General features: G+C 44.7%; 1 protein-coding gene across 2 annotated transcripts; it reads right to left on the reverse strand.

Annotated features, from left to right (window-relative positions):
* Positions 1 to 223: 223 nt before the first annotated feature.
* ATP6V0A2 (ATPase H+ transporting V0 subunit a2) lies at positions 224 to 26,150 on the reverse strand. 2 transcript variants are annotated; one of them, XM_053280221.1, is made up of 20 exons: positions 25,761 to 26,150; positions 22,024 to 22,102; positions 19,842 to 19,939; positions 19,039 to 19,176; positions 18,060 to 18,160; positions 17,836 to 17,962; positions 16,988 to 17,070; positions 16,604 to 16,697; positions 15,828 to 16,040; positions 14,951 to 15,101; positions 14,556 to 14,695; positions 13,158 to 13,309; positions 11,041 to 11,131; positions 9,771 to 9,889; positions 8,743 to 8,953; positions 7,662 to 7,781; positions 6,073 to 6,186; positions 5,369 to 5,486; positions 4,418 to 4,589; positions 224 to 1,525 (listed from the first exon to the last, which is right to left on the reverse strand). In XM_053280221.1, the coding sequence occupies exons 1-20, from the start codon at positions 25,875 to 25,877 to the stop codon at positions 1,426 to 1,428; spliced, it is 2,538 nt and encodes an 845-aa protein (XP_053136196.1). In that variant the 5' UTR covers positions 25,878 to 26,150; the 3' UTR covers positions 224 to 1,425. The 2 variants fall into 2 exon arrangements, with proteins under 2 accessions (XP_053136196.1, XP_053136195.1); XM_053280220.1 differs by having other exon boundaries at positions 6,073 to 6,189; positions 25,761 to 26,149.
* Positions 26,151 to 26,929: the final 779 nt, after the last annotated feature.

Genomic DNA, 26,929 nt, shown 5'->3' on the forward strand with positions numbered 1-26,929 from the left:
ATCTCCATTATCCATTCTCTGCACCCGTTCTATTCATCCTCCCCCATTCCTTCTATGTTCACCCATTCTTGCCCAATTAATTCTTTCTTCACTTTTCTTGGGACTCACATCCTTCCCACTACCCTCACCCCTCTATTTATTCCCCTCCCTTGAAGCCCTAAGTATCTCAGAATAAGAGCAAGTTGAAGGTTCATTTTACGCCACAATCAATCATGCCAGAATATCTGTTCTCAAAAACAAGCAGTTAGCCTTTATTTAAGATGAGTACTGTATGAAAGAATGAAGGTTAGAGTTATTCCATTGGCACTTATATAAAATTATTTGTGGTAAGATACCTCCATTTTGATTTTTGAGATTTAAAAAAAAGTCTTGAGACAGTTATCTTCACTGAGCAGTTGCATTCAATACCAAATTAGTCACCATGCCAAAAGCAAAACAGAACCTGATTTTGCAAGTATTAACTTCCACTAGTGGATACAAAATGGATACAAGGAGTGTACAGCTGGAATTCAGGAGAATCTGTCCTAACTCAAGTGGTTTGTTGTCCAACAAGGCAATGGATATCCAAACTACAATACTGTATATATGTGTGTGTGTTTGTGTGCATATACATACATACACACACATACACATACACACTTAAGTACATGCTTAATTTCAGGGAAACAAGTTTTCAATTAAGCACGCACTTAAAGTACTATCTGAAACTCAGCTAGAATACTCAACACCTTGCAAAATTAATTCAAGCAATGATCCTGGAAGCAAGATTGTGTAGGTAGGCCTGTGTGTGTTACACCATGCTGGCAAACAGAAAGCCAGGGCCCTCTTCTGTCCCATTCAGTTCAAGATCTGGGATGTGGAATGGCAAAAATTAAACTAACTTTTGTTCTGGCTGGAGCGAAGAAGTTTAAAAATAAAATCTGAGACACCTAACAGAAAGCTTTCACAGTTCCTTAGAAATACTGAACACATACACACACACATACACACACTCACTCTTTGTTCCCAACTGTTGCCCGATATCCACAGCTATGAACTTTCATGAAGAGGGTTTGGTAATAGTGGTAATGACAAAGGAAAATAACTGTTTGTTAAAGAAAATAAAACTACTTTAAAAATAGAGCATTGTTTATAAGCAGGAATCAGATGTTCAGTTTCAGTCTTAAGAATTGAATCTATGTGCATTCACGGTGGGGGAAACACGATGTATATTTTATGCCTGTTCTATAACAGGCCCCATATTTGCAGCATCCAACTGAGAGGTATATATTTTAATATATTACAATATTATTTGGTTGCATTATAAGGCAATCAATGGGGGAAATGCCCATTTACTCTCCACCAATGAGCTGTACAGGAATGACATCTCTAAGTACATGATTTTCAGAAAATGACTTAAGAAACAGGCTGGCCACAGCAGTCAAGCTATGCAACATATCTATTAAAATGTAAAGAAATCTCTTGAAAGGAGAAAGGCGTGAACTTGTATCCTTCACCTGCATAGAACTTGTTCTGAAATTCTACCCTGTAATAAAGGGGAAAAAACCTGAATTGAGATAAAAGGTCACACTGGAAAGATACAGCCCCCTTCAAAACAGCCATGCAAAGCAGACATGCCCTGAAATTTATGCAAAATTAGCTCTGCAATAAAAATCATTTTCAAACTTGATGTTTTTAAAAGGCGTGACAAAATTTCTTTGGTAATAAAGCTATTTTTTTTAATTTTTTTTAAAGAAAAAATCCAGGCCCATACGTTTTGAACACTCAATATGTTTTCCTGGCAAGTCAGCTTTATTATTATTATTTAATTAATTTATATACCACCTGACTCCAAAGGCTCTAGGCAGTTCACAAAAATAAACACAAGAACAACAAAACCAACTGTTAAAAACAGCAATTTAATAATTTTAAAACATACAGAGTTTACTAAAAGCCTGGCTGGAAAAGTGTGCCTTAAGGGCTCTTTTGAAGACTGGCAAAGATGTCAAACTACAAATGTCTATAGGGAGCACATACCACAGCCTAGGAGTGACTACAGAGAAGGCTCCTGAGTCACTGACGGACCTCTCTCGCTGATCTCAGTGTCTGGTGGGATCACACAGAAGAAGGCATTCTCTTAGGCAGTGTTCCCTCTAACAGGGATTCCCAGATGTTGTTGACTACAACTCCCATAATTCCCCCCCCCCAAAGCTATTGCAGTTGGGGATTCTGGGAGTAATTTGGGAATCCCTGTTAGAGGGAACACTGTTCCTAGGTAACCCAGTCCTAGGTAACCCATTTAGGGCTTTAAAGATCATCAGCAGCACTTTGTATTTTGTCTGGAAACCTATTGTTAGCCAATGCAATTGCTTTAAGACAGACATAATATGGTCTCTCTGAGACACCCCGGAGACCAATCTAGCTGCTGCATTTTGAACCAACTGAAGTTTCTGAACTACATACAAAGGCAGCCCCATGTAGAGCACATTGCAGTAGTCAAGCCTAGAGGTTACCAGGGAGTGCACCACACTTCTGAGATCACTATCTTCAAGAAACAGATGCAGCTGTTGAATCAACTGAAGTTGACAGAAAGCACTCCTGGCCATAGCACCAACCTGAGAAACCAGAGTAAGGCCTGGGTCCAGAAGCACTCCCAAGGTATGTACCTCTTCCTTCAGGGGGAACGCAACCCCATCCAGAACAGGAAGATCTATCGGGTCCCTTGAAGTATGACCCCTAACCATGAGTACCTCTGTCTTGCTTGGATTCAGCTGCAATTTATTATCCCTCATCCAGTCCACTACTGCCTATAGGAGGCACTTAGAGGGGTTATGCAATTTCCTGATGATGATGTTATGGAGAAATAGATTTGGGTGACATCAGCATACTGATAACACCCTGCTCCAAGTCTCCTGGTGATCTCACCCAGCAGTTTCATGTAGCTGTTAAGCATCAGAGATAGGATGTAGTCCTGAGGGACACCATAATTGCTCTCTTAGAGCAATCATCTCCGAGCAACACCATCTGGAATCTACTGGAGAGATAGGAATGAAACCACTGCAAAGCAGTGCTACCTACTCCCAAATCCCCCAGACGATTCAAAAGGATGCCATGGTTGATAGTATTGAAAGCGGCAGAAAGTTCCAAAAGAACCAACAGAGCCACACTCCAACTGTCCATTCCCTGGTAGAGATCATCCATCAGACTGACCAAGGCCGTCTCCACCCCATAGCCTACTCTAAAGGCAGTTTGAAATGGATCTAGATAATCCATATCTTCCAAAACTGCCTAGAGTTGATCAGCCACCACCCTCAGTTATCTTGCCCACCCAAGGGAGGTTGGAGACTGGTCTATAATTATCCATCACTGAGGGGTCTAGGGCAGGCTTCTTAAGCAAAGGTGTCACAATTGCTTCCTTCAAACAAGGAGGCATCCTGCCCTCTCTCAGCGAGGCATTTATGATGTCAACTAGGCCATCTCTAACAGCCTCCCTGCTAGATGTTATAAGCCAAATTGTGCATGGGTCCAAAGGACAGGTGATAGGCCAAACACTTCCAAGGAGCTTGTCCACATCCTCAGGAGTCACAAATTGAAAGAGATCCATTCGAACTGAAGCAGAGGAGTAATTGAACACCTCTATCATTGTTCCCGCCATAACCTTGGAGTCCAAGAGAATGCAAGAGATTTTATCCAGAAAAAAGCTGTTAAAAGCATCAAAGCAGGAAAATGAGAAATCCAGATCTAAGTTCAGAAAAGGGGGAATCTAAATCAATCCCCCACAACTCTGAACTCTGCTGGACATGAACTTGCGGACACAATACCTGCATTACAGAATCACTTCTTTGCTGCATATATTGCCACAGAATAAGCTTTCAAATGGGCTTTGTGCCATGTCTTATCAGATTCAAGTTGAGTCTTCCTCCACTCATGCTCTAGTCTTCTCCCTTGATGCTTCAGCTCCTGTAGCTGTCCAATATACCATGGAGCGAGTTTTGAAGAATGGAGAAGGCACTTATGGGCAACAGTATCTACTATCCTGGTAAGCTCCCTATTCCAGGGCATCAACAGACTCACTGGCAGAACCAACTCTAAAACCCTCCAATGCCTCTAGGAATCCTTAATTAAATGCTTAATTAACCATCCCACCTGGGGGAAATAAGTTTAAGTGCTTAATTTTTGAGTTTTAAATTTTAAATTGTTGTAATGTTTTAACCTTTTTATTTGTTGTTTTTATTGTTTTGTTGTAAACCGCCTAGAGACTTGCGTTTTGGGTGGTATACAAATGTGTTAAATAATAACAATACAGGATCCAACAGCCTCTTTGGGCGGACCATCCTACTAATAATAATAAAATTAGAAATAATAACAACAGCAGCAGTAGCAGCAACAACAACAACAACATAGAACACAAACAACAACAACAACGTAGAACACATACCAATGAAGTCGTACAGCATGTAGAAAAGCTGAAAGGCCTTCCATGACTAAGAGAATGAATATTGTTAAAACCATAAAAAAGGCTGAAACCGGAACCAGCAACATGATCCCATAGGTTGCGTCCACACGAAGGCCCACTCTCATGATCATTTCCCAGAGCACTTCTGATAATTCTAATAAAAAGGAAAAAAAGAGTTAACACTAATTTAGTAGAAAATCCCAATTGAGGCCCAGCAAGGCAATTTGAGTAGGATTGTTGTTGTTGTTGTAGAATGCTAGTACATGGCTTTCTTAATGGACATTTTATTGGTGTAGGTGTGTGGGCATCCAGACTAGTTCTGCACTAGTGTAAATGCTAGTTCCTACACTAGCAGGAATGCTACACTAGCACAATATGTACACTAGCCTGAACCCTTCTCACAAACGCATATGAGCTTATGCATCTTCCATTAGTGGTAGTGCAACATCACAGCACCCTGCAGGCACAAAGAGACCTCTCATGACTCTGCAGATGTTATCCACTGGAGAGGATAACATCAGGAGAGGAGAGCTGGTCTTGTGGTAGCAAGCATGACTTGTCCCCATAGCTAAGTAGGGTCCACCCTGGTTGCATATGAATGGGAGACTTGATGTGTGAGCACTGCAAGATCTTCCCCTCAGGGGATGAAGCTGCTCTGGGAAGAGCAGAAGGTTTCAAGTTCCCTCCCTGGCAGCATCTCCAAGATAGGGCCAAGAGAGATTCCTGCCTGCAACTTTGGAGAAGCCGCTGCCAGTCTGGGTAGATGATACTGAGCTAGATGGACCAAGGGTCTGACTCAGTATATGGCAGTTTCCTATGTTCCTATGTTCCACTGCACACTATGTCATGCACATTTAACATTAGAACAGGGGAGAGGGAGAGCTTAAAGGCAGCGAGGAAATTAGCACTTGAGGTGGCATGGAGGATACTTACGTGCATGGGCAAGACTCAGAGCCCAAAGCCTCAGGTACGAAGCTGTGTTGGAGATGCATCCAAGACAGTATTCAATAGTATGGATAACTTGATCCATGAAAACATCTACAACATTAAACTAAACACAAAATAATGTGGTTTAAAATATCAGGATCAAATGTTCACTTCAGTATAGCTTTGCAGATCTGGATAATTTGAGGATACAAAAATAATCTGTGATGTGGGAAGCAAGGGGTCAAAGATTTCTCTAGAGCCAAGTGGTTGTGGTATGAAGTCATAAGCAGGCCCTCTATCCCCACCACTAACAGAATTAGCTTGCTTCAGTCTTTGCCGCGAGAAGCAGCTGGGCCTCAAGCCAAGAATTAGGCATGGTTTGAAGCAGATCGTACATCACCTGTTCAGATGCAGGGGGGCGCTAACACAGGAAGCCTAGCTGTTCAGTTAAGATGTACGTTCATAGCTTACAGTGGTTAAGCCAAAGACTTTGTGGGAAAGATGGATTTTGAAGAAGAGGCGTGGCACCCTACAGGTGCATGTGGAACACTACAGCAGAGTTCTGCTTTATTCCACATTGGTCATCCAAAGCCACAACGGAGGGGAAAGGGAAAGCAAGCCTCGCCACACAAGAGCTACAAAGCCACAAATTCAAGAGTTCTGCACCCAACACTGCTAATGGAGAGGCAGCAGCTGGAAAGATAACTCACCTCTTCTTTCTTGTCCTCTTTGTGCCTGCTGTCCAATGAGCTGCTTCCCTCTTCCAGAGAACGAGTCAAGAGGACCATGTCTTCTTCGCTTTCTTTGCGGACTAACCGGTAGCCCTTCTGGGGGTGGGGAAGAAACGTTGCCTTAGCATTTTGGAAATTGCAGCGGGCCGATTCCTTAGCCACAGAGAAAGAGTGAAAGCTGGAGGCACACTTCACTCTTCCACCCCATCCCACCCCCCGAAAGGGTTGCTTTTGTTGTATGTGTAAGAACTACCCACATTCTGAGGAGCCCATCTGCTGCCCGGGCCTCCCCTGTACGGATGTGCCCGAACCGGTTCAGCGGCTCCCTAGAGCAGGGGTGGGGAACCTTGGCCCTCCAGCTGTTTTTGAACGACAACTCCCACCATCTCCAGCACAATAACTGTGGCTGGGGATGATGGGAGTTGTAGTTCAAACACAGCTGGAGGGCCAAGGTTCCCCACCCCTGCCCTAGAGCACCAAGCCGGTTCAGGTGGCCGCAGCCAAACCGCTCCTACGCTGCCCCATTGATTTTCCGGGCACGGTGCTCGCTCTACAGAGGCTATGCGTGGCTGCAGCACTGCTCCCTGCAGCATGTGCGAGAGCCATGTGCGTGCCGACGCTGCACACCAAGGCTACAGGGAGCAATGCTGCAACCAGGCCCAGCTTTTTGTAGAGCATGGGCTGCGCCCAGAAACGTGGCGGGGCAGCAGCGGAGCAGGTAGGGGCCTGCTTCTTAAGGGAGCCCCCCCACCCCCCACCCACGGGGACTGGCTGAGCCCATTAGGGCTTATCCCTACTCACCTGCAGCTAGGTCACCTGGGCACTGCAAGGGATGGAATGACCTAAACAGCACCCAGTGCAGGGTGACAGAGTGATCCTGCCCCCAAGACAGGTGACAGGAAGGAGACCTGCAAGCAGCTGTCTCATCTACTACCGCAAGAAGAATGTGTTTGAAACACACCACAGCTTACCGTTTGTTTGGCTTACATCAGGAAAGCACCCTTTCACTTTGCAATGCTATACAGACTTAACAGAGTTAGAGGGCGCCTTGGGGGGGCAGGATCACTCTGTCACACCCCTGCACTGGGTGCTGTTTCGTCGCTTCATCACTTCAGTGCCAAATGTTTTCTCATAGGTCTCTCTTAAACACAATCTTTGCCATGCACCAGTTAAGTAATGCAACAGCACAAGTCTCTATCAGGGAACATCTGAAGCTGCCTTATGCAGAGTCAGAGGACAGCTCCATCTAGCCCAAGACTGTCTATTCTGATCGCAGCTCTCCAGAGTCTCCGTTAGAGGGCTTTATCAGCATCCCACTCTCGGAGATCCTTGAAGATGCTAGGGACTGAATCTGGGACCTTCTGTATGCAAAGCAGGTGGTCTACCACTGAGCTACGGCCGCTCCCTAGAACAGACGAATGCTTAAAAGTAAGCCCCTGAAAACTATGCCCCCACGTTCAATGGGTCTTCCCTCCAGATAAGCAGGCATAAGACTACAGTCCAATTCATTTAAACACAATGTAAGCATTCTGGATACACTATGCCAATCCAGAATACACAATACATACTCTGTATGACCCAATGCTTTGGCCTCCGTTGTTCAGCCAGTATAAATAGAGTGGTTTCCCAAAAAGCAGCACAGGAACGGAGAGTATTGCAACAGCAAATAAAAGCCTCTGCACAATCCTCTGTTTAGGGGAGAAAAGCTGTTTTACAAAGATGCCAACTCCCTGCCAACAAGGCAAGTGTACCACAAATGCCAAACTGCACTAAAAGTGCATCAACATGCAACAGTCCCCAGCTACACTAAAGGAACCAATTCCTTGCAAGAGAAAGGATTCTATGCAGCTGGCTTTGTTCATCGTTTGCTTATATTTTATTTTAAACATAGTCAAAAAGGAAGGGTTGCAACATTTAATCTGATTCATAGATAATCTGATTATCTTAGAAAAGCCCTAATTAACTGGGCAGATAGTTTTAACATAATATTTTTTAATGAGTACTTTGAAAAACTGAAGATAGCAAGCACCATTTTAGAAGGCATTTCCTCCCTCCTTCATATACAGGAGGGAATTTCAATATGACTGATAAATCTATATGCCACCATCCATGTGCCTGGCGTAAGAGAGAGGTCCTTGCCCCAAGGCACTCACAGAAGAACTGTAGTATTTCATGTACTTTGGTGTAGTTACAGCAGAGCAAGAAGACTAGGGAGTTGGGCCAAAGGCTTCACAGGATTTTGAGGAGAGATTTAAAGGAAATGAGAAGTGACACATGCTTGATCATCACTGTTCCCTGTAATAGGGATTCACAGCCGCTGACTACAACTCCCAGCATCCCCAGCTGCAATGGCCATTGTAGGTGGGGATGCTGGTAGTTGTAGTCAACATCTGGGAATCCCTATTACAGGGAACACTGTTTCTGATGCCATTCATAATGCACTTACATAACCGTGACTGATCCCATCTGATCTCAAAGTTCAGACATGGAGGGTCTGTGTATTTCAGTTGGATTTAAGCCTGTGAACTCTCCCAGACAGCTGCACCTCCCTCCAACTTCCCTCTCTGCACCACGGCAAACTATAAAGTGTAAAGGTAGGCAAGGGGAGGAAATCCTGTTGATACTTTTTCCATTCTAAAGATCACCAACCTGTCCTGTATAAAATTTGAATTCTCCGCTGGCAGGAGACAGGAACATGTTAATGAACTCAATCAGAATGCTGGGAGCGTCTCTGGAGTTTTCAGCAGAATAAGCGAGCCACTTATAGATGATCATAAACACAAGGTATCCGAAGATGGACAGCATGAACAGAAGTTGAGGAATAAACACCAAATAAATATTGTACTTCTTCCTGAAATGCCTGATGGAATTTAAAAAGTGGAGGGTGTTGGCGTTGGTTTTTTTAAACCACAGCAGAAATCAGTTTTAAACAGAAAGATCACAGAGAAATATACATATGCCATTAAACAACAATCTCATGCTTTAAGGCCGACCCATTTATTGGCTCAACATCTGCCCTGGCGAAGGGATGTCCAGCCACAAATATACCCGATGTGAGGCTGTAGACTCAGTGGTAGAGCCATTGCTTTGCAAGCTGAAGGTTCAATCCCTGACAGCATCTCCAAGTAGGGCTGGGAAAGATTCCTGTCTTCAGCCTTGGAGAAACACTGCTGGTCGATGTGGACCAGGGCTGCTCAACTTCAGCCCTCCAGCTGTTTTGGGACTACAGCTCCCATAATCCCCAACCACAGTGTCCAACAGTCAGGTATTATGGAAGCTGTAGGCCAACATCTGCAGGAGGGCCGAAGCTGAACAGCCCTGAGATAGACAATACTAAATTAGATAGACCAAGGTTCTGACTCTGTCTAAGGCAACTTCCTATGTTCCTTCCCTGATACTGCTGCTATTTCAGAGACAAAGGGGAAAGTGTTTTTTGCTACTTCTAGTTACAGAGCAGACGGAAGGAAATAGGTGGGGTGGAACACAAGGAGCAAAAGCACACAGGCCCCATACAGGGCTCCTTATTGGCCAGGCCTGGCCTTGAACGGTAGCTGAGCTAGCTTGCTGCCTAAAAAACGGAGGATAAACAGAACCAGATATTCCAAGTCTTTCCTATTTCAAGTAGAAAGCAGAATTTACAAAATATCACTACCAATTTGCCAAAAAGCCATACTTACAAGTGATTAACTCCCCCCATGAGAACTCCAAAAGTCATATGGATCACTCCAATAATTATAGACATTTTCATTTTGAAGGAATTTAAAAAACTAAGACGATTGTTTGCCAGGTTCCAGATCTGCAGAGGAAACACATATACATACTCAAGATGACATATTTACAGTAAAAGTTCATCTGGAAAAAAAAAGGGGGGGGAATAAGCTTTAACCATAAATTGCATATCACTACCCAGACCCTAGTTTCCACCCTTACTACACCAAAACATAAAATCACAATAGGCACACAGCAAGGCACCTGAAATAGGCTTCTCAGAATCTTGTTTTGGTTCATTTCTAAGGCCACGAAATTGACATAGAGGGTGATCTGAGCACCATATAGGAGCTGGGCTAATTGCTTTAGCTTCATATAGTTTAATAGCAGCCGGGATAAACTGTCCACCTCTAGATCTTCACTCAAATTCTAACTGCACAGAAGGATTTGAGAACTGCAATGTCATTTGGGGTTGTCATATAAAATGGGGGCCTCTGCACCTCTCTTCTGCATATACTTGAACATTTTCCGACTGGTTTAAAGTAACCCCATGAGGTTTTTAAGAGAGGCAAAACATGGCAGCAAGATGGAATCATGTTGTGAATCCTCTCGAGGGACACTCAAAGGAAGCAATTTCCATGGAAGGAGCTTTGCTCACAAAGCTACAGGAAAGGGACCTGGTACAGGGAGTGCGAGTTTGGGGACAGGCTCACCCCAGTGTTATATAGTGCCTTTGAGTGGCCGTTTCCATGGAGCAAGGAAGGCAGGAATGGAAACGAACTAGAGGCTTATCCTCACCAACGGAAATATATACTGACACACAATTTAATATGATCTCCACCGCATATTAAGGTCATCAGGAGAGGTTCGTCCCTGCCAGCAACTTGAGATTGGGCCTTCTCTGTAGCTGCTCCTGGGCTCTGGAATGCACTCCCTATGGATATTAGAGGCTTAAGAGCTTGAGCAGCCTCTAAAAGAGCACTAAAAAACATTTTGGTTTTTTTAGGCTGGCCTTTAATGATTATTGAAATGGTTTTAAACTGGTTTTAATTTTGTTTTTAATGAGTTATTTTGTTTTTATATTTGTGAGCTGCCTAGACCCATCTGGGTGAGGCTGTATAAAAGAATAAACAAAGAATAAAATAGAGTGGCCTAAAATTAAGCACCATGAAGACTGCCAATACTCCTTGACCAGCTTATCATGACCACACAGTGGAGCTTCCAGGGAGAAGCACTAACCGGATCTATGCCAAAAGGATAAGGCCCCTGGAACACTCCAGTCACGTTTGGATTGACAGTCAGATAACGATTATTCAAATCCTCTGGAAAACTAGAACAAAAGAAAAACACACGTAATAGGACCAGGGCTTGAAGAGACTTTTTTTAAAAAGCATTAAAGGTGACTTCAACACACCTTGCAGTGAAGGCTCAAGCTACACGAAAGATTGCCAAGAAATTTAGGACCAACAAAAGGAAGTACTTTTTCACACAATGCATAATTAACCTATGGAATTCTCTGCCAAAAGAGACAACCTGAATAGCTTTAAGAGGGGTTTAGATAAATTCATGGAGGACAGGTCTATCAGTGGCTACTAGTCTGAGGGCTATAGGTCACCTCCAGCCTCAGAGGCAGGATGCCTCTGAATACCAGCTGCAGGGGAGTAACCGCAGGAGAGAGGGCATACCCTCAGATCTTGCCTGCGGGCTTCCCTGGGGCATCAGGTGGGCCACTGTGTGAAACACGATGTTGGACTAGATAGGCCTTGGGCCACGATCCAGCAGGGCCGTTCTTATGTCACCTTTAGAATCTCGTTGGGACTTTCAAGGTTCCCGCCCCTGCAACCAAAGAGCAGCTGAGAGAAAGCTTGCCGATCTGGATCAGGACCAAAGCTCAGCCTGGGAGAAAAGGGGATTTTGCCCCCGCCATAGTCCCGGTCTGGATGCCCGCCACCCCCAAGCTGGCTGTTTTGCCCTAGGAGGAAGTGACTACTGGTGCTAAGGGCACATTTCCCCTCTTCCCCTAGCAAACAGCTACCGGGGGTGGGGGAGAAGCAGGATAGCAGCAGGTATAAAGGGTGAGACTCCTCTCTACCCAGCTCCTCATATAGCTGTGGGGCAACGATATGTTGCACACAGTTTATCTGTAAAGAGAGCGAAGGGTGTGCCGTGGCATGTGTATGGTGCAGCACACAGGGATACAAGCTCATCAAATCGCAGCAGAGTGGGTTGCATTAATGTCACGTTAAGTTGCAGTGGGAGCTGCTCAGTATTCCTTCTAATTTTTTCCATCTGCAAGCGGAATGAGTTTTGTTCTGGCAGTATCCAAGCAGCGTGTGCACATGTGCATTATTATATGCCACTATGGCATATAGGAGTCAATGTTAATACATTTAATTTTGTATTAGAAGCAGCTGGCCAATTGCCTTTATCTGCTTTCTGTTTTAATAGCAACTGGTGGTTAAAAGGGGCCCTACACAAAATAATATTTTGTATTACGCAATAAAATTATAAGAAATTTAATGTTTTGTTTTATTAAATAAAACAAAAACAAACTCCCTGTTGTCTAAGTTTTATTTACATTTGAATTCATCCTTGCTTTTAGGACACTGATTATCAGAGTAGCAATATTTAAATTAATCAAATCAAATTAAAATGAAATTAAAATTTAACTTTTGAATTACACTTGGATCCTTCACCATATTTTTGACCCTTCACAACAAACCCCACAAGTGTGGAAGGCAGAAGAGAAAGGGGATGGGGGAGGCTTGATCAGAAAGAGGCAAATCTGCTGGAAGCTGCCGAAGAGCTGGGGGAAACCCGCTGCACGTTGCTCAGAGAGAGCACTCCTGCCAGGCGGGCTGGCAGGGACAGCCCAGAAGGGAGCTGGTTGGGAGAGCTGTTGGGGAGAGGGCAGCAAGTATGCTACATGGGGCTCGCTTTCTCTCCGCTTGCTTCTCTGCTAGCTCCCAAGCCCCTTGGCTGAAAATGAAAAGGCGGGTGTACAGACTTGTTTCCTTGGCCCACATGATTCCCCGCACAAGAGCTCAAGTGGCGGGCGGGGAGAGGCGGGGCCAGGGGCTCTTGCAAGGACAAGACTGACCTTGCCCTGGCAAGAGCCCACGTGGTGGTGGTGGCGGGCAGCAACAAAAGGGACTCACTTTCAGAGGGAAGCTGGAAGAGAAGCCAGCCAGGCAACCAAGGACCGGAGGCGATGGGGAAAGGCAGCGGGGGGAGGCAGCAGCCGCAGTGAGTGGCTCTTGAAAATCGCTGAGTGGGGGGCTTGGAGGGTGTGTGTGTGTGTGTGTGTGTGTGCACGCACAGCCGCGCACCTTAGAGGGAAGGGTGGAGCCACTCACCGCCACTCTTTGCGCATTCCTGAAATATTCCAACTGGAACCAAATATATTCAAGGACTTTGAAAAGCAGTCATTGTAGATCAGGCCCGTGTACACAGAAAACAGACCCATCAACAAGATAATGTATCGCCCTTCAAAAAACATCTTCATGATCTGGGAACATAAAGAAGGGACAGGACTTCCAATCAGTTTCACTGGATGCCCTCAAGCTCCCGGTGTTACGAGAGAGAAAGTCTCCTCTCCACTCTGTCAATGCATCCCATTGTAGACAAGAAGTCTTCCCCCAAAACAGAAGAGAACAAAAAAACCAGGTTGCTTACCTGTAACTCATGATCTGGAGGTGATCTGTTGTCAGTCATGAGAAATGGGTTACTGCACCTGTGCAGGGACATTCTGGAGGGATTAATTAGCTCCTCTCTGGCACCCCTCCCTGCCATGCACATGCTCAGTGCTTTTCTTTTCTTGGCAGTCGGGCGCCATTTTGATTCAACATTTTATCAAAATGTCCCGAATTCTCCATTGGCAACTGTAGCTCCGCAAGCATGCAAGCCGTTAACTTCGTCTCCGGCAAGAATGCCTGTGAGGTCTCCACTGCTGTTGTTCAATACCACTGATGACACCCTCCTGGATCAGAGGACTGAAATCTCTAATAAAACATGTTGTATTCCTCCACAAGCACTCCATCTGAGTCCATGTTTCAGGGTTTTCTGAGTGGAGTAGTAACCCATTTCTCATGACTGACAACGGATCACTTCCAGATTACCAGCATGCCTTAGTGATTAGAGTGTAGGACTAGGATTGAGGAAGTGCAAGCTCAAATCCCCATTCAGCCATGAAGCTCAGTGGGTGGATCCTGGAGCAGTCACACACTCAGCTTAACCCACCTGCCAGAGTTGTTGGGGAAACTGGGGTAGAGATGTGCAAAAAATTCAACCAATTTGATTTGAATTAGAATTGAATTTGATTTGATTAGAAACTGCTTGAACAGAGTGGGATTTGTTCGAATCGATTTGAATTCAGATCGAATTCAAGTGAATTTGATCCAAGCTCAGATGAATTCCAATCGATTTGAATGCATCCCATTTTGTGCAAGCAGTTTCGAGTTGAATCAATTCAAATTCAATTCAAATTTGAATCGATTCAGTCAAATTTTTCCCACATCCCCAAACTGGGGAGACAGAAAAAAGAAATTAGGTATACTCTGAGCTCCTTGAAGAAAGGGTAGATGATGATAAATTCATCATCCGAGAAGTCTGCCTGTGCACATCACAACCACTGGAATAAGGCAAGTATGCCAAGGCATTCCCTTCATGCATGACGACAGTCACACAGATAAGGATACAGAAGTACACAAGGGTTATTTGCAAAAATAGTAAACAGGACAAATTTTCTTCCTTACCTCGTCTTGCGATCGCTGCAGTCTGGGGTGTTTTTCATACAATACCATGAACAGAGCAAACATGAACATGATGAAGCCATGCCCACAGTCTCCAAACATGACGGCAAATAAGAAAGGGAAGGTGATGATGGTGAAGAGGGCTGCGGAATGACAGGGAGAGAGAAATCTGATATTGATATCCCACAAAACTTTGGGGTCAGGGTCCATTTTGGTTTCTACATTCTATGCCACACGTGTAAACTGTCAGGGCACCTTAAGATCTCTCAGGAGGCTCTTGCAGGCACTTCTAAGGAGTGATGGGGTGTGGGGTGTGTGGCAGGAGGGGGAGAACAGGGGGATCTGAATAAGTCCCTGTTCTCAATAAATGTTTTTTTTTTACCTGCAACAGTACCCACCTGGATTAACTTCCCTATAGCTCCCAACTCCATATGCGTCGACAATGTTTTGGAATCCAGAGGTGAATTTATTGGTGCGTATCAAAGTTGGGGGAGTTTCCTTGGTTGGTATCATGTTCATGAAAGAAGGCACTGAAGCACCACATTCTCTCTGGTTACAGAATGTACCACAGTGACAAAGCGTTAGTAAGGCAACGGTTAAAAGCTCTTGAAACCTCACTAGAACCTTTACGGCTGAAGCTTAACAGGTCCTGCTGCTTCATGCAAAAAGGCACTTCTAGTATCTTGTTTCTCACAACGGCCAATCAGATGCCTGCAGGAGGTCCTCACAAATAAGGCAGGAAGACAACAGCCCTTTCCTGCTATTGCACCCCAGCAGCTGGTATCTATTGGCATACTGCCCTTAAACAGGGAAGCTCCATTAGAACCCTCAGATAGATTCTTGCACCTTCATGAATTTGTTTAATACCCTTTATAGTAGCGGCGTTCTGAATCTCTGGCCAATATCATAGGCTAACCCCAAGGTTCCAGTATTATGAACAAATACTTTACCAACTTTCTCCACTCCATGGCCAATTGCATAAACCACTATCATGTCCTTGTTCCCCGCCATCTTTTTTTCCTCAATGAAAAAGCCCCAAATGCTTCAGGCTTCCCTCCTCATAGGAAAGGTGCTCCAGCCCTGCTCACTGTGGATGCTCTTTGTGGTGCCTTTCCCAGCTTGACAAAGCACACGGAGTCCCGCAATCCATGAGGATTACAGGCCATCCTTTCCTCTTGCGTAATAACATTCAGTTGGACATTCATGCTAACAGCCTTGCATGCTACTCATTGCCAGGGCAGCACCAACCCCACTGTTTGAATCTGGTCCACTCACAGATCCTTCCTCGAGGGCTCGGCGCAACTTTGGCAGGTCAGCCATTGGGCACCAGACCTCCGCAATCAGGCATTTGTTAGTGACATCAAAGCTGCAGAGGTTGAGCACATGATAAATGGCCTTCATCTTCTTCACTTGGACATCCCAGGTGTAGATGGATTCAGACGCTTTACAGAGCACTTGCCGTAAATAATCTTCTGTTTTACGCAGCACCTTAAAAAGTGTAAACAATTGAATCCTATACAACCAGGAAGGGCATTGTACCAATGAAGTCAATTTTACAACAAACTGGCCAAGTTCTCTCTGACTTCTATCGATATTCCAGGTGGGCCTTTTAACATTTATACAATTACTAGTAAAACAGCTTGCAGTTTGCAAGAATCTTAATGACTTATCTCGCTGTGACTCTAGTCTTTCCCTGGCTCTGTGAAGTCTCATTCCCCATGCTTTCCAACAGGAGAGCTTCTCCAGATTTTCCAGGAGAGTAATGAAGTTTCCCGGGGTTTGGGATTTTTTTTGGTAGTCTGGGCAAGGTCTGGAACCTACTTGTGAAAACAGCATGTTACTACCTTTTGTGGTTTGTCTGGGAGTTTCATGTTAGTGAGTGAGTGAGTGAGGCCCAAGCAACTTTACATTGTTATAGACACAATGGTCCAACAGCTGTGGATCCAAGTTTCAGAACCCCTGTATTGACATATTCTACAAGAATATTTGCTAAATGGCTATCTTTATCTTCCTTGCTGGAAAAGAAGGGGCACCTGTGATTTTCAACTCACAATATTAAGATCCTGAATGCGAACTTGGAGTCCTTCAATAACTGTTCGGCGTTCCTCAGGAGTGCTCGGATAGGGGTAGATATGACAGTGATAGCTGGGGAGGGGAAAAATTATACATTTTACAAAGAATAGTTTAAGAAAGGAGGCAAGAACAGGGCTGTACATTCTACAAGGCTGAAGTCCACACATCTCTGGTTAAGGAAGTTTCATGTAAGTTCCACCACAAAGCATACTTCTTATGCAGCTACTGTATAAGGAATTTACGGGCTGCAGAACAGGACAACCTGTATGTTAGGACCAAAATCGATAAGATGAAGCTGTCTGTAGCAAATACCAGAGGATAGCAAGTATGAAATGCACCATTATACGTATGCCAACTCTTACCAGTCACATATCTTCTTAACTTTCTGGCCTATCTGTTCACCCCAGTAGGATATTAAGAAAACAAACCACTTGGTAGGTTCTCCCTGAAAAATGAACAAATATTGGTCATTTCAACTTTGGTTTACATTCCCACTACAACTGGTAGATTGGTCATTCACACAAGAGTAGATACACATTTTTTTTTAAGCTTTTGGTGTTCAAAAGGGACAGAGGGACTTCTGTACATTGTGAAGTGATACCATACATACTCACTCACATATGATACCCAGGGCTCAAAGCTTAAAATTCAAAAAATGAACAGCAACACCATGGTTTACTTGTTTAGCTAAGTTCTGCAAATGAAGGAGTATATTAAAAAAAATCCTGCTTGTTACCTTGCAAACAGAAAGGCAAGTTAACTGTGAACCACAGTGAAGTACTACATCAAAGAGCAAACCATAGTTAACCCAAGCTCACTTCAAATCATGATTTGTGAACAACTTTAATTGTAGGTATTCAGACCTAGAATTCTAGGTATTCAGAAGAGCTGGTCTTGTAGTAGCAAGCATGACTTGTCCCCTTAAGATGTGTGAGCACTGTAAGATATTCCCCTTAGGGGATGAAAGATTTCTGCCTACAACCTTGGTGAAGCCGCTGCCAGTCTGTGTAGACAATACTGAGCTAGATGGACCAATGGTCCAACTCAGTATATGGCAACTTCCTATGTTCCTATGACCAAGCTTAACCATGGTTAACCCCCTGGTTAAAAATGCAACAAACCCTGGATAAGCATTGTGTCTGTACAGAGATGTATTCACAGGCGTTCCAAGCTTGTGTGCAGATGCATTCTTAAAATGAGTGCCACTCACTGTGTCAGGATGTTCCAGATACTCCTCCAGTTCGGAATAAGAAAGAATCGTATATCCCTTGCAGACATGCCACAGCATTTTTTCAAAGGATTCCATTTTTGCTCTGTCAACTAAGCCAGATACAAATCTACATTTAAGAGAGAGAGAGATGCACAAGAGACTATAGGAACAAGCTTGAAAATGCCAGGCAGTGGTATTCAGGCTCATGCTTTATGGATGCCTACCCCAGTTTGGCCCCGAGCCGGTGCATGCAGTTGTAGTCCGCTAAAGGCTCATTTTCTGAAGATGGGAATTCTTCATAGTTCGTCTGTAAACAGGACTCAAACTAAAAATGAAATGAAAGTGGAAGGGAAATGGGATTTTTAGAAACTTTAGCGGTATCAAAGTTGCCTCAGAGAGTAATACACTAGACAGGCTCTATCTAAGCACATCATCATAATTGCACTTCTTATACAGGCACAGTCATGACTGCATATTAAGGAAGAGGAGTTGAACTGCTTTCTACAATGTTATAAGCCTGGGTATTCTAAGTGCTGAAAGCCCAACACCAACACACACACCCCAAAATGTCAAACTGAGCAAAAAACTTCTATGTAATTATGAATGGCACAATCTAGCCAAGTTTCTGACAGAAATTCATTCCATCCAGAAATTGCCAAAGTATAAGCATTTTAACATTTTCCATTTTGAGGCAGAAGTCTAGTGACAAGTTTCATTGCCTATTTTTGCTGCTTTAAATGCTTCTAAAGACTTGAGGAAATTGCAAGGTCTTTCCCTCCCTGTTCTCATGAAAATCCATTGTGCCTTTAAAAAGTTACTAATTTTTAAAGTCTTGTTTAAAACAGGCTAATTTCACTTTTTAAAATGTTATTTGTATTAAATACACTAGAGTTTCCATAGTCTACCAAACCTTTTACAATTTAAATCTTTTACAATTTACAAAAGGAGAGGACATTATGAAGATTTCTTAATAGATAAGGTACAACCCATCTGTGCAAGGTGATCCAGGGTCTGCCCTCTTGCTTAAGGACCTCAGAAGTGGCCTTGCAGAAAGCAACCCACAGACCTCCTGGACCAGCTTTTTTTTTTTGCAAGAACTCCAGAATTCACAAGCACTGGACAGGCCCAGCCTACCTCCTGCGTGCCCCAATTTAAAGAGTAGCACAAAAGGGACAGAGTAGGCCTGGGAAATCCATGCTGTACCTCAGCTGTTCTTCTGACAAAGGATCGAGTGACCCGCAGCATGTAAGTATATTCTGTCAGTTCCAGGAGGTTTTTCCTCAGCTTTTCTTTGTTTTTTGTCACTTCTCTCAACTCCATCTCCAGCTTCTGCAATTGCTCCTACAGGGAAGGGAAAGAGCATGTCAGCATTTCTAATCTGGTGTGTGTGTGTGTGTGTGTGTGTGTGTGTGTGTGTGTGTGTGTGTGTGTGTAAGCACACACATGCACACGCAACCCAAACCAAGTGTTTATTTCCAAATTATGCATCAGGTCTAAACATCGGCCACTACCGTTCCCTGTTTGATTACAAAACCCAAGAAAGCTGTGAAACTCACTGGGTGACTCTGAACAGGTCCCTCAGTTCAACCTGCCTCACAGGATTATTGCAAGGTTATTGTTTACACTTATCATTACACTCCTTCCTCCAAGGCACTCAGGGTAACACTCGTACTTCTTCCTACCTGATCCTCCCAGCAGCCTGTGAGGAGCCGAGGCTGAGAGTGACTTGCCCAAGGTCATGACTGCATGGTGATCTGAACCCCAGTCTAGACACTAACCACTAAACCTCACTGGATTATAATAAATCCCTGGTATTTCCAGGTAGGGATAAATAAATCAGTCAAAATAAATACTACTTTGAGCTTCTGGAGGAACTGCAAGCATTCAAACATGAAACCCACCAAATTTTCATGACTGGAGATTTTCAAAAATTTCCCCAGCTAATGAAAGACAAATGGGTCTACTGCCAGCATTTAATTTCTGAAGACCCCTGTTCCCAAAGTTACCTGGATCTCCAACATCTGCTTAAATGGAGGGGCAACAGCAGTAGTATCTCCTTCTGGAAGATAGATGTCTGCTTTCTTAATTTCTTGTACCAAGTATCCTGGAGAAAGCAGAAACAAAGAAATTTTTAAAGAAGAATTCTAACCTCAAAAAGTTCGTACATATGTCAGTTTGTGATGGGGGAAGGGGGAAAGGGGAAAGGGGAAAGGGGAAAGGGGAAAGGGGAAAGGGGAAAGGGGAAAGGGGAAAGGGGAAAGTTCCTTCAGCCCTCCAAGGCAGCAGTTTTTGAAATTCTTATCCTTGGGGAATCTTATCCACAATTTGTCTGCCAAGGAGCCTTTGCAGGGGAACCACTGGGCATTGCCAAGGAGGATGGGCACATTCTAGATGCTCAAACTAAGTGCAAGGCGATGGACAGGACAAGCAGGTCTCACAGCACCAGACACAACCGAGTGTGGATTACAGAAAGTGATACCCTCTCCCTTACCAAGTGCAATATGCAGAGAAATATCAGACAAGCTTTCTTTCTGGGAAACATGTTCATTATTCCTGATATTCTGTCAGTGGAACCTATCCAAGGAACTCTGGAGATGGTCCTAGGAACACAAGCTTGAAAAACCCTACTCTGAAGATCATACGAATGTAGCATCATCTGCCATCATTCTTTAATTACAGGTCTCCTCCATTCACATATACAGACAGTAGAGCATGCTGGCTAGAATGTTGGATTAGCATCAGGGAGAGGCAAGTTTTAATCCACACTCAGTTAAACTCACTGGATTATCTTGGATTAGTCTCTTAGCCTAACCTATTACACAGGGTTGTTGTGTGGCTAAAAATGTGGGCAGTGGAAACCATGCACATCAGCTTGAACTCCTTGGAGGGAGGAGGGAATAAAAATGAAGAAATACAGAAGTGGCAGGGGGACATCCCATTTTAAGAACAAAAGGAGCCTGAGATGAGAATTTAACACTCCTCTGCAAGGGTCCATCGCCTCGGACACCTTCCCCCTAGCCTAGCTGATATCCAGCATCAGAGCCTGGCTTCAGTAAAAGAAGAATGGGCAAAGGACTACAGGAAGGGGAGGACACAGTTCTCCCCCCCTCCACATTCCTCCTCTGATACTCAGATCAGATCTTCACCCCACCCCAGTTTAAACATGAATGTGGTAGACACTCAATTAAGCCAGGCCTTGAGAAATTTTCTTTGGATCTAGGAGCCAGCCCCAAAATGTGGGAGTCAGACAAAGTTACTGGATTTAGTGACAGACACTGTGGAGGGGGAGGGGAAATGGGCTTTATCCCCTTTCAGGCAACAAACGTAGAGCAGAAACAGGGCTGCCTGGGACAAAGAACAAATTTATTAAGTAACTTTCTCTGAGAATCCTAGTTCAGGCACTGCTGTTACATTTCTAGGTGCCATGGCTCCCTGGCGCCTGGGATTTGTCAAGCCCCAGATTAAACACACACCATTTCAGCAGTAACAAACAGCTTGGCCCCAAGAGGCTGTAGAAAGATTTCTGTCGGAAGCTGCTGACAAGGGCCACCTCTCCCTTGACCACACAAATCAAAAGGCCTTGGTCTGCAGCAACAACTTGCAAGAGGCTGAGGAACGCTCCATGTCATTAGAATAAACAACAGCAGCAGGAGATGGAAAGAAAGCAACTCACCTGGCAGCCCATTTCAAACTCAGGACACTGGCCCAAAATAACAACTGCTTCACCCCCTAATCCAACAGCTGAGAAGCACAAGAATGCAATTAAGCAACACCTTTGTCGTCAGTCAGCAGCACTGGAGAGTTCAATAGCTCCCAGTCACATTAATAGGCTTATCTCCCCTGCTCCCCGCCCCCCATCAGGAACCCACCTCAGGCTCTAAACAGAGCAGCTCCAGTTCCTTGGAAGGGGGAGAGAAGCACTGAGGCAGCACAAAAGCTGATCCCAGTGAGGTTGAGCAGACCGAGAATTGGGCTTCGACCAAGTAAACTCTCAGTTTGACTGATGGCAGAATATGTATTCTTCCTTATGGAAGTCAACTCAGTGGTGGTGGGGATTCCACAAGTGAAAATGGCCAGGAGGGACTTCTCTGAGAAAGCACAGCTGATTGCTTGGACAGGCCACCTCCCCATCCCCAGCGCTTCACATATCAGGATGCTGCAAGCATACCCTGCGCTTCCAAAGCTTACCTAGAATCCTCTCCATTTCTTCACACTTCTTCACTTCACCCACATATTTCCTCTGGAACACACTAGTGCTTGGATTGAGCTAGAGAGAAGGAAAACATGGTTTGCCATAGAAGAAGGTTCAGCTCAGAAGTTCATGAATTACGGCCTACAGTGGGGCTTCCCAAACTTGCTCCCCGAGATGCTCTTGGAACACAATGACACTGCATAATGGGAGTTGTAGTCCAATAATATCTGGGCACCCAAGGTGAGGAACTCCTAACCTACAAGATCAGTTCAAAAGGCAATGGCCTACTCTGGATTCCGGCTTCATTTTCAAACAAACCACAGTTTCCTGTTATGCCTGAGCTTGATCTGGTTCTACATCTGTGTCCTAGAAATTTGTTTTATATACTGTATTTACCTGAATCCAAGACTAAGTCTTGTTCAAGTTGTTTGATGCTAGAAAAGGGGCTGGGTCACTTTAAATTCCGAGTCCTTTTCCTTTTCATTCAATGCAAGTATAACTTAATTTATTTATTACATTTTTATACCACCTACCCCAGATGGCTAATATAAAAACAGATAAAAATAAATAACTCATTAAAACAAAATTAAAATCAGTTTAGAATCATTTCAGTACTCACTAAAGGCCAAGCTAAAAAGATGTGTCTCTAGGACTCTTTTAAAGGCTGCTAAAACTCTTAAGCCTCTGATATCCATAGGGAGTGCATTCCAGGGTCCAAGAGTAGATACAGAGATGGTCTGATCCTGAGTTGCCACCAGGCAAGCTGGCAGCAGCCAGAGACAGACCTCTCCTGATGACCTTAAAGTGCAGTGAGGATCACAGTGAAGAAAGCGCTCTCCCAGGTAACCCAGTCCTAAGCTGTTAAGGGCTTTAAAGGTAGTTACCAGCACTTTGCATTTTGCCCAGAAACATATCAGCCAGTGCATCTTTTTAAAAAACAGGCATAATGTGGTCTCTCCGAGAAGTCGCAGAAACCAATCTGGCTGCTGCATTTTGAACTTACTGAAGTTTCCAAACAACATACAAAGGCAGCCCCACGTAGAGCACATTGCAGTAGTCAAGCCTAGAGGTTATGAGAGAACACACCACAGTTCTGAGATCACTGTCTTCAAGGAACGGATGCAGCTGTCATATCAACTGATAGTTGTATTTAACCTGTATTTTTTAAGGGGGTCACCTTAAATTCAGAGTCATCTTCTATTCAAGTAAATACGGGTATAAAACTTGTTTCTTAATTTTCTCCTTTTCACCTTGTACTGTATCTACCTCAAACACTGCCAAAAATGGTTTTTGGCCTACAATTCCCATCATCCACAGTCACAGTGGCCAGTAGACAGGGATGAAGGGAACTGTAGGCCAAGAACAGCTGGAGGGCAGCAGTTGGACACCCCTGCACTAGATCCAGTCACTGCCTTGAGGCTCCTATTCAGGTCATGTGTAAAACTGTCTCCTGCCAGCAACCAGCTGGAAATGTGTTCAAAATGCAAAGCTCCCTTGGCAAAAGCAAGTGACTGTGGTGCTTCAATGAGACAGGTTTTGCCTGCCTACTGCATAACTGAAGAACCACCAGCTGTCCAGTGTAAAGCAAAGGGTGGAGCAACAGCTCAGTTTTAACGGGTGGTTCATAAACAAATACCTGCATGATCTTTGCTCAACAGCTGAGGCATAATTATGTGTTCTGTTCAGAAATCAAAATGGGAACTGGAAGGTGAGGAATGACCGGAGGATATTAGCAAGCAATCTGATAAGCAAGCAATCTGATAAAGACAAAGACTCTGCAATCCAGGAAGCACTTTGGATTCTTGCCATTCCTTACTAGTGCCTGTTGGAGCTGCAATTTGCTGCAAAAGCTGGTACCACAAAGTCAGGAAGCAAAGCCCAAATGATACATGGAAACTCATCGCAGGTCCCCTGATCACAGGAGGCAAGAAGAGTTTCATTCATAGTTTTCTCTAAGCACCTGGTTGCGCAACAGGAAGCTAAAGATATTTCCCAGTCAGTAAGGACTATAAACTTCATTAGAACAAAACTGCATTCAAGAGGCTTGACGAGAGTGACAAGTGCATGGAACTAGCCGAGCGATCCTTGAGATCCCAGCCATCAACTGAAAAACGTTCTGTACACCGACATCCTGACCCTAGGTACGTTTAACCAGAATTCATGGTTGTCAGTTTCAATGGCACACACTTGCAAGGAAGTGGCTTAGAACAATAGTCTTGAAGTGCAACATAAGTGGATAAGGAAGACGTTAGTAATTTGCACTGCATTATTAATATGGTAGAGAACAGGTCTTGTGGCAGTGAGCATAAATTGTCCCCTCTGCTAAACAGGGTTCGCCTTGATTTGCATTTGGATAGGTGACTACACGTGAACACTGTTTGCTGCAAGCTCTTCCCCTTAAGGGATGGGGAGAAGAAGTGGAAGAACACCTGCCTGCTTGCATGCAGAAGGCTCCAAATTCAACCCCTGGCAGCATCTCCAGGCAGGAAAGACTCCTGCCTGAAACCTTGGAGAGCTGCTGCCAGTCAGTGTAGACAATACTGAGCTGGGTGGACCAATGTTCTGCCTTGGTAGAAGGCAGCTTCCCATGTCCCTGTTCACTGTTTGCTGCTGCCTGAAGATCTGCATTGCAGCAGAACAGGGAGGAATGTGAGGAAATAGGCCCCTTCAGAAACAACAATAAGAGGCATATTATCCTTCCTAAAAATCTAAATATCATGCAGGTTGGAGTTGATATTTTCTAGTATTTGAGCACAGGGCAATCCCATTTTCCAAGATGACTTGTCCTGCACCTACACAAGAGGTAGCTTTATACCATTCTTCACACACCCACACACCAATAGCTCAGTACTAAATTGTCTACTCTGACTGGCAGCAGCTCTCCAGGGTTTCAGACAGAGATACTTCCCAGCCCTACCTGGAATTGAACCTGGGACTTTCTGCATGCAAATCAGGTGCTTTTCCACTGAGCTAATCCTCCTTCCTTTTTGCTTATTAGCATTACAAAGTATTAATACCACCAAAAAGGGAAATCCTCCAAACGAAAAAGAATCTCTTGTTTTGGCTGAGTAGGATATGCCCCAAGAATGAAAGTAATGACAGTCTAAGTGCTACTTGGTGGCATTTCCTCTTGCATTTTTAATCTGCATTGCATTTTATGCTTAGGTTAGTCTTAATGTTTACACTTCTCTTGAGCTCGATCTCTCTCTCTCTCTTTCTCACACACACACACACACACACACACACACACACACACCCCTTTTTAGATTGTGAGCTCTTTAGCAACAGGGAACCATCTTATTTATTTTTCTATAAACTTCTTGGGGAACCTTTGTGGCAATGGCCTGACTTGGTAGCTTCCTATACAGGATAAGCCAGGGGTTCTTAACCTGTGGCACTCCAGTTATGGATGAATACAACTCCCATCACCCGCAGCCACAATAAAGTGTAGTTTAGGGGTGATGGGATTTGCCGTTCAGCAACATCTGGAGTGCCACAAGTTAGGAACCCCTGGGTTCCCCTATAAATGAACCTATGTCCCTCTACAACCTATGTAGGTGGCGTACAATCTTGAGAGGAAGTTTTAAGAGGCCGTCGCTGGGGGTGATGGGAGTTGTAGTCCCACCTGGGGACCCCAGCTCAGCAAACCCCGTTTGAGAGCGCCTCAGCTTGACCAGCCGCCTGGTACCCTCCCAACCAAGCCCTGCCCGCCTCTCCCGGCTCTGCCACTCACGTCTCTGAAGTGGGCCAGGCCGCGCTCGCCCAGAACGCTGAGGCACTCGTAGGCCGAGCCCGCCTGCAGGAAGAGCTGGGCCAGGCACATCGCCTCGCTGCGGAAGAAGGAGCCCATGGCCGGCAGCCGAGCCCAGGCAGGAAGAAATGGTGATGGGGTGGGTGGGTAGCACCAGCGGCGGTCACCGCTCTCCTCGCCGCCTCCGCCTCGTCGTGCTGCCGCTGCTGTCACTGCTCTCGACCCGGGGACTGGCGGGCTCCCTCCTGCCCGGGGCCATGGAGGGACCAAGGATGGATGCCGCCGCCGAGTACAGCCACTTCCGGCTTCTTCTGAGAAGCAGCTGCGACTCCGAGCACCATGGCGACAGGAAAAAGGCTAGAGCGGTAGACGGCTTGCGCTTCCGGTCACAGAGCTATCCGGAAATGCCGATCATGACGACGGGGCGAGCGGGCCTCTCTCTTTTCCTGCCCGTCCATGATGCGACTCTATGGTCGGGCGAAAGTTTAAAACAAACAAACAAACAAACAAACAAAACCCTTCAGCGGCCAGGCCGAACGACGTGTCCCGCGGTTTTCTCCTTCTCCACCACAAAACTCACGTTCAGCAGTCTGTCACAGAAGCACTGGATCTTTTCATTCCTTTTGAACAACACTAATGAAAGGCATTCTCTCATACCGGAGATAGGGTTGTGTTCAGAGAACATTGGTCCTACAATTAAAACTCACCAAAGCTTGAAATCCTGCCACAATCATAGCTGCGGAGGAAATTTGGGGCTGCTACTATATTTTTAACCTTCAAAAGGTTCGACAAGGGTGCATTACCCATTGAAGCAAATGTGAGTCAAAACCTCTTTTGTTGTCCTGAGCCCTAGTGAAGAAGCTTCCACTATAGTGAAGTCAAAAGAATCACATAAGTGCATGGTCTGCACCTACGGATCAAGGGAAGGTACACAGGAAACAGAACCTGCTTGGAATGAGGAGGGGGGCCATCCCAGGGATGCCCAGCATGCTACATTGCTTTATTGTTTGCTGCTTTAATTGAAGAGGTATAGAAACACTTCACAAGTAGCATCAATGAGACAATAATAGACACTTTGGTTTCCATTTTTGAGCTGCTTTTATTTTTTAATTGTTCATTTTACAATTTGCACTCCTTTCTTTGAGCAAGGG

The sequence above is a fragment of the Hemicordylus capensis genome, chromosome 15 (genome assembly GCF_027244095.1).
Source record: "Hemicordylus capensis ecotype Gifberg chromosome 15, rHemCap1.1.pri, whole genome shotgun sequence".
Taxonomy (NCBI): Eukaryota; Metazoa; Chordata; class Lepidosauria; order Squamata; family Cordylidae; genus Hemicordylus; species Hemicordylus capensis.